General features: G+C 40.0%; 1 protein-coding gene across 1 annotated transcript in view; it reads right to left on the minus strand.

Annotated features, from left to right (window-relative positions):
- sema3d (sema domain, immunoglobulin domain (Ig), short basic domain, secreted, (semaphorin) 3D) overlaps positions 1–7,770 on the minus strand; it is a 30,900-nt gene extending 23,130 nt beyond the window's left edge. Inside the window, exons 1-2 of the mRNA XM_075469729.1 lie at positions 7,479–7,770; positions 634–886 (exon numbers count right to left, since the gene is read on the minus strand). Coding sequence (XP_075325844.1) covers positions 634–841 — 208 coding nt within the window. The 5' untranslated portion in view covers positions 842–886; positions 7,479–7,770. The remainder of the gene's footprint in view (positions 1–633; positions 887–7,478) is intronic.
- Positions 7,771–8,120: the final 350 nt, after the last annotated feature.

Here is an 8,120-nt window from a genome sequence, read left to right on the forward strand (position 1 = left end):
ATTAAAAAATGTCTCCAACTTGATGTAGGCTAAAACAGAGTGAAACTTGTCCTCACCTGTCGCTGTTGTTCTGAATCAGCTGTCCATTCTGTCTTTTAAACTCCTCACGTCACGCCACGCCCAAGTCCGACCCGCGTCGATTGTGTTCACATCAAACTCGGCTCGGCAAAAAGACTAGGGTCCGACGCGGGTCGAAAGGCGAGTCGAGTTGACGCGGCAGCCCGGGTCGGCAGTGTGAACGCAACAGCAGACACGCTAAATTCGCGGATTAAACGCGGGTTATTCGGCAGTGTGAAAGGGGCTAGAGTCTCTTTAACTCTGCTTCACTGTGATTTTTTTTTTCCAAATAATTTTGAATTTAAAAGTTTGACTGGTTGCTTTGAACTTTCTATTCATCGCCCATTTTGCCAGTAACAACAAAATTGACAAGGGGGAAAATGTCCCTGACAGACAAATTAAAAGTGGATGACATATAGGGGAAAAAAGGATTAAAGAAGTAAAAACAATGTAAATTAAAAATCATTTGAAAGTAAATTACCTGGTTTATTTTTGCTCAATCTGATCTGGATGCAAGTATAAAATTAAACTGAAACTTTCATTTAGCAAACATATCAATGATATTTCAGTTCTTACCTCCATGGCTGAGTTTGACCCTGGGGACACTCTGTTTGATGCTTGCTCCAAAAGGGAGGGTGGCCAACAAAATCAGTCCCACTAATGGGATCCCTGGATGGGATAGAACCAAAGTCCTCTTCCCTTTACTGCCATGATTACTGCCAGACAAGCCGGATGGAAGCCTGGCTTTATTCTGACTCTGATCACCAGAGCCTTCTGTCTTCATGGTGTGTGTAGTAGTCTTGTTCTGTTTTCACTCTTCTCTGCAAATCTGGGGAGAGACCAGTGTAAAGAGTCAAGCTACAGGGAGGAGCAATCACAAGTGAGTGTGCACGAGGGTGTGTGCAGTCTCATCTAACTTCACAGAGGACGCGCACACATGTATCTGTTGTGACTATTCAGCTGTTTCACCATGGAGCCCTACAGGCATGTCCCCATCCTTTGCACATCCTACATCAGCTGTTGCCTGCTGCTGGCTTTCCTTTTGTGTTGCTTTTAAATCTGTTTGCCCAAAACAAAGGTCAGACTAACAAAAAAGCCGCATTCTTATTTCTTTCCACCGGCCATTCCTCAGTCAGTTTCTCTCTCTCTGTTCCTCATTTCCTTTTCACATGGATGACTTATTTAATTCTTCCCTTAAATGATACATGTCTATAGTTTCACTGTTGGCAAATGAGACTGTCACCACTTCTTTTATGCCATGTAGAAAAATGAACCATATCCTGTTAAAGACTTCACAGTGAATTAGAGGGGCCTGTGGGACAGACATTTATTCACATTCTGAGAAGTGAGATGTATGAGTCAACCAGTATGGGAGCACTAGCTTTTCTGTCACTAATAAGCAAAGAGGACCTCAGCACTGTGCTCTCACTGAACATAGGGCAAATAAACACAGCTTTTGACATAATTCAAACATTTTTTTGTTACTTTAAACTTTATTTCATACATATTGTAAACACACAATCTAAGTTGTGGTTTAATTTCTGTATTTAAATAATTGGGAGGGACACTACATGTAATGGGGGACATGGAACTGATCTGGAACTATAGTTTGTTATGTTAAGAAAAAAAAGAAAAGAAAAGTGAACAGAGACTAACTAAGAATTGATTAATTATTCCTGAAGTAATTTGGTACTTTATTTTACTGTTTTTTTTTCAGTTACTATTAGCAAATCCTTGAATGAAACCAAGAAATCAGCATCTAATCACATATAAGTATCAGCAAACCTTCATGCACCTTATTTTCTTTGTGTAGATTCTATGCAATTCCAGCATGAATAATAATGATATCTAAGTGTTGCATCAAGAAAAATGGTGAATCATTACTTGTTAAGTTGTATGCATAATAACTTCAAAATATCTTTAGCCTAAATTACAATATTTGTTCGTACCACATTAACTTTTAAATTCCTTCCTTAGTATAATACGCTTTTTAAAACCTGCATTCCTGCAATTTCCAAAGCCATCAAGCTACTAATTAACCAGACAATTGATGAAGAAATTAATGAGCGCATCAAAAGAAAACTTACTCCTTTGACCTTATTGCTGCCCTCATTAATTTCCCTGCACCCCTTTGGCAGATAACACAAATCAACATGTCGAGTTACAATGTAAACAATGTCAAGCTAATACATAGATGGTATGTAGATGTGACACACACACCAGCAAATCTCAGGTACTGAAACCAAGTTATGTTGATTCAACATGAAAGGACTGGGCACACAAGCAGTAGAAGACACTATTTCCATTTGTTAAGTAAAGTATGCAGCTCCTAGGAAACTATTTAAGATGACATCCTGAGCACAAACAGATTTCCATTGCATAATAAATCATTGCATTCATTTTCTCTGTCAAGACTTTAAAACAAAGATTAAATTTTGGAGCATCAGGGTGGCACCAATCCAAGTCTTCTGCAGCTTTAAAACCGCTAGGTATACACCCTGATACACAGACTGCTGTTTATTTAAGATGACAAATTGGGGCACTTTCACACCTTCAGGGTGAGAAACACAGATACAGAGCTCTGCGTGATGGATGAGCAATCAGCAAAGAGAGTGACAAAGTGAGGTTTAAATCCATGTGGTCTGTGGCACTTTGAGGGACAGTGATAGTGCTGATGGCAGAGCTTATCCCCCTTACAGTGTTTACAGAAAAGCAGTGACACGATTTTGCCCAAGTGAGAAACCTCTGAGTAATATATCTCTCTTACGGCTTGAGTGCCCATATCTCTCAGCAGCCACCCTTCGCAAGAATGCCCCTCAAACAAAGGGGGAAAGCATTTTTTAGAAGAGGAGCTACAACTTCTGAGAAAAGGCAGACAAAATACTACTTTGGAAGCTGTTAATAACATAGATGAAATAAACAGATGAAGTAAAAAGTGAGGGAGAGGTGAGAAAGAGGAGAAACCGACAGAATGTGGCATGTGGGTTAAGCCAACACCACTATTTCCTGGCTGCTTGAGTCCCTGTTATCTTTGGCAGCATGGCCGGCACACGGTGTGGTGGGTGATGGGAAACAATCTTGATAGAAATGGTGACAGATTTAAAGCTGGCAGCCAAGAGCTGCTGCTTCTGATCTCACACCTACAGCATCTTTTCAGAGTCGCTGCCAAAAATAGGCTGGCTTTTGTAGTTTGCGCTCAACATAAAACAAAAGCACTGTTTATATGACATAAAACATAACCTCATCAGCTTCCATGAATTATCAGCTATGTATGTACAATCTGGCCGCTGGGAAGCTTTATAGAGAAATCTGAAGTAGCCGAACATTAAAAAGCAGCTCAACTGATAAGACAATATCTGCAGTGAAAGTTGCCAGCAGTCATGAGAAAGGAGCAGATGGTGAAGAAGTGCTTTGGCCATGGGCATTTTCACATAGAGACCACCCCTAATGAGGCATTTAGCAACACCCAGGTGCCATGTGGAGTACACTATTATCAAACCCCTCGATCTCCACGGGACCAAGTGCATTAGCACAGCTATTTGTCTTTATTCCCTGACCACAGGCACTGACCTGGCAGAACAACATAGGTAATTGTTTCTTGTTCTTGAGACATTAGTTGTTTTTCTTGGCAACAGTCAATCATCTTTTTTTAGCCTTGCATTTAAGCAAGCATGTAACTCCCCTGTGAGTCTGTGTGAGTTCATGTCTCATTGGGAAAATTCAGAACCGCCACAGGTCCACAGTGTTTGTGCACATATACAAGGGGCATTGAATATAAAAGTTGGACTGTTGGCTATAACTCCTGTTATAGCTTGTAGTAAAAAAGAAAACACAACATTGTCCTTGCAGACAAGCGCTACTCTTACTCTTTATCCCATCATTTAATATAAAATTATAAATATTCTAGAGAAAGGATCATTTATTTCATCGTCAGTAACAAGCTATGTTCAATGGCTGCTCATAAATTTGTTCTGAAGGATTCAAGATTTGTGTCAACCCAGTCAAAACAAAGCTAGCACTTCATACATTTTTGTGTTGATCTCATTGTATTTAACAGTGTGCTGGGAATTAACTTTCGATGGAAAACAAGTAAATATGAAAATGTGATCCTTGTAAGAATGTAAGACTATTCTAGACAGAGATCAAAAGCGCCAACCTACATACGATTACGCTAAAAGCTTTTTGGGAAGTTTTATAGTGTAATGTGCTAATCTTTTTCTCTAATTTGTTTAGTCAGGCCATAAAATAAACATTAAGGCCACAGGCTGCGATTCATTTTAGGTTTCACCCACAAACATTACTCCATCTTATCTGAGTGAAACATGGTATCTCTCAGCACAGCATGTGAATCTCTTGGGATGTTATAAGTCGCCCCAAAAAAACTAAATGCCAAATAAATTACCAAAATATCCCCTTCTATGCTAAATTTAATTATCTAAACATACTGATGGAGACATAGGTGGGCTTTGAAGTTAAAAACACACTGCAAGAGATTAACCTGAATGAATCATCCAAAACATTTTAGGTAAGGATAAGTAATACCTCTCCATGGACTAGCACATGATGATCCTTTGCTTCTAGGAAAGCCAGTTTTTCCTGCAGCCATTTGCCTTCTAATAAATCCCATAAATCTTCAAATTTCTTATAACAGAGTGCCTCTCTCTTACTAGACTAAACTACTGTACACTGTAAACTCAAGACAGTGCACTCCACATCCCTCCTGTCAAAGAGGCCTAATTTTGCATCATATAAACACATTCAAAGGACTTTCACAGTGCTTGAAACCACTATGCAAGAAATCTGTGAATGGGAATGCCCAGATGAGAAGGCATTCCAATGAAAATCCTTCCGTTTTCAAAGTAAAGAGTTTGTCTGTTGGGAGAGGATGTGGATACAATTCCAACCCTGGGGCTATGTCTGTCCACATTCTGTTCATCCCTAAGCTGTTATCTGAAAACAGTGGTAAGAGAATATCATAGGAGCCCGCTAGTATGGTAACCAAATACACCAACGACAGAAGGTGACGCTGGTGCACTCTTTATTTAAAACGCACTTTATGCTGTGATTTAATCCTCCAACCTTCAAATGCCACTGGGCCAATGCCAGCTCAAGTCTGCTGTCAAACAAAAGAGTTAATGGAAATTTTGGGGGAGGGGGGTGTGATACTTGATCTATGCTTCAACTCTTCAATAGGGAAGATGGGGGAAAAAAAGTGGAAGCTAAGTCAGGGGTGATTCAAAACAGAGGACAAACGATGTAACTGAGCCAATGACATACAGATAAACATGCTGCTAGGCTTGTTGATAATTGATAACAAAGCAAGTAACTCTACACATCCTGAACGGAGCATGACCCGAGCATGCAGTTCTGAATGTCTACGAGTTTCTATCTATAAGAACGTTTGTGTGCATGTAAGCTAACACCATACTGAGGAAGGCAGATGGGAGCAATAGGGCATGAAACAGTGACTGACAGATATAAGTGCTCTCACTTGTCCCCTGATAGCCTGAGGATTCAGGGCTACACCCATGTATGCTATGCAACAACTCTTCTCAAGAGCATTAGTGGTTTCTACAAACTTGAGAAGCTGTGTTGTTATTTTTCAGGCAAAGCAATGCAGTCCGTGTCCAAATGAGCCTAAACAAAGTTAATCTACTGACTGAGGATACAGAGAGACTACAGAGCTCCACGACAGGCAGACACAGCCAGGCTGTCTGCCAGCAGGTCATTGGCACCTAGCCGTTACTGTAGACTCTCTAAACATACTAACATCATCACTGCAGTAAAGGTAGCTTGGTTGCTTTGTGTGTCTGCACTGAGGGATTCTGGAAACATGACCATATTTGGCTAAGCAAATGCACAGCATGGCTACAGTGTGTTTTAATAACACTTTGTCCTTCAGACCTGTTGAGTTTTGAGAAAGCCCCCTTTCAGTTTTTAGTTTTCATCACCATCCAAGAAAAAGCCTCCACATGAACTGGATGACGTGTCATAGAGAGCTGGAATGGTGCAGGGAGCCATTTAAAACACAGCTGAATACTAATGCTGTGATTTTCTAGGGTGATTTTAGTTAAGCCTTGCCATACAGAACAGGAGTAAACTCACACAGGAGGCTCATGGTTACCACGGCATGTGTTTGAATGACTTAATATAGCATACAGTTGCACATACCTTAAATATCCCTCATCTGGCTTGGATAAGTCAAAATGGTGGTTTACCAGTACAAAGGTTTAGCTTTTGTCTTTTATCGTTTGCCACATTTCCAGTATGAATAGCAGTGTGTGTTAAATATACCTGGAACCATCTGAATGACACCACATTTGGATAGTGTCTAAAGGAGAAAAATCAGTCAAGAATTTATGAGTTGAGTTGTCTTCCTGTGACCTGAAGCAGAAATCCTTTATCATCTCAGTCATGCTGATGGAAAGCTTGAAGCACAGGCAAATAAATCAATTCCCACACGACAGCAAACTCTTCCTTTTGCTGCGTTACTTCATCAGTTTCTTTGCCTCCCATACCACATCGCTCTCAACCCAAAGCTCCATGTAAGGAGTTAGATAAACCTTCAGAGACACAGTAAGTGGAGTGTGAGTCACAGAGCTTGTTTGATAAATAGGCAGGGATGCATAAATAACTGCACATCTGCATTTATTTCCCCCTTCAGCTGCATGCTGAACCCCTGAACTATACACACCTCTAGTCGAGTTTCATAAGCAAAGCAAGTGTGTTCACCTCATACACCATCCAAACACTGAGTAAACACATTCATTACCCCTGAATTCTGCCTCCCAACCAACCTCAAATGTAGCATTGATCTTTGCCTCCAAACTTATTTAGGTATGGAAAGGTAAAATATTGATACATTTATTTGAGACTGCCGAGCCAGATAAATCAAGTTAAAAGTCTGAATAAATGTACACACCTAAATATGATTCCACAGAGAGACCTGGCAGCAGTGTTTCAATATATCACTGCTCTATATTGAGTATGAAGCTGGAAGGATTTTTGAAATTCCTAAATCAAAAGATCAATATCAGATTCTAAACCATATTATCTAAACCATTTCAGATGTTTTAGGTTGTTATATCAATGAAAAAGTTATTAAGAAAATCCGAATGTTGACATTTTGCATGAAAACGATCAAATGTTGCTTCTTGACCGATTTGAAGAAAAAAAAATACTCTTCAGGACAATATTACAGAGTTGATTAAAACATAATTCAAGCCTAGCCACATCGCCATCTTTGATTGAAGTTACAAAGTACGTGCCAAAGCCTTGAAGAACATAAAATAGCATAAAAAATACGTAATATGTATCTCATCCTTATACATTATTCAAGCCATAAAGTTTATGAACGCCAATGACACTCAGCGGCGGTGTAAACAGTAAATGATTAGTTTGATATGTGTGCGTTATCTCACCTGTTCACGTGCTCAACTTCGTCTCCTCCCGCGCGACACAAGCCAACGCTGGCCAAAGAAGCGCGTCTGTCTCCTTTCATGAAACTTGCCCGAGGGACATGACACTTGCACAACCTTTCACCGACCATAGGAGAGAATACTGATTATTTTGAAAACTTCCCCCATATATTTACACTTGCCTCAACGTGAGTCAAACGGAAACGTGCGCTCTTGAACTCGTGGTCCACTGTGAGTGTTGCTCAGTGTGTTTTGGATGGACGGGATGGTGTGTGGCAGCTGTGTGTGTGTGTGGAAATGCAGACGGCAAACTCCCTGTTATGGTGCCGCTGAAGGGGAGGGGCCCTCAGCATCTGTACCGCTGCCAGCCGGGACTGAGTTCTGGGGATTAGCCTACAACACGTCAGTGTTATATTTCTCTTTCTCTTACGTATTTTACTTTATTGAAAATAAAAGTAAACATGGGCACAAATTAGAAAAAAATTATAAGAAAACTGGAATTAATAAGTCATAAAGGCTCAGCATTACATACATACAAAATTATTTTTTTTTGTGTTAAATGTGCAAGTGATCAAAGTCATACAAGAAGTTTTTTTTTATACTTTTTTATATCCATAGATTATAACTTGTTATGTGGTGAAATAA

The sequence above is a fragment of the Odontesthes bonariensis genome, chromosome 7 (assembly GCF_027942865.1).
Source record: "Odontesthes bonariensis isolate fOdoBon6 chromosome 7, fOdoBon6.hap1, whole genome shotgun sequence".
Classification (NCBI taxonomy): Eukaryota; Metazoa; Chordata; class Actinopteri; order Atheriniformes; family Atherinopsidae; genus Odontesthes; species Odontesthes bonariensis.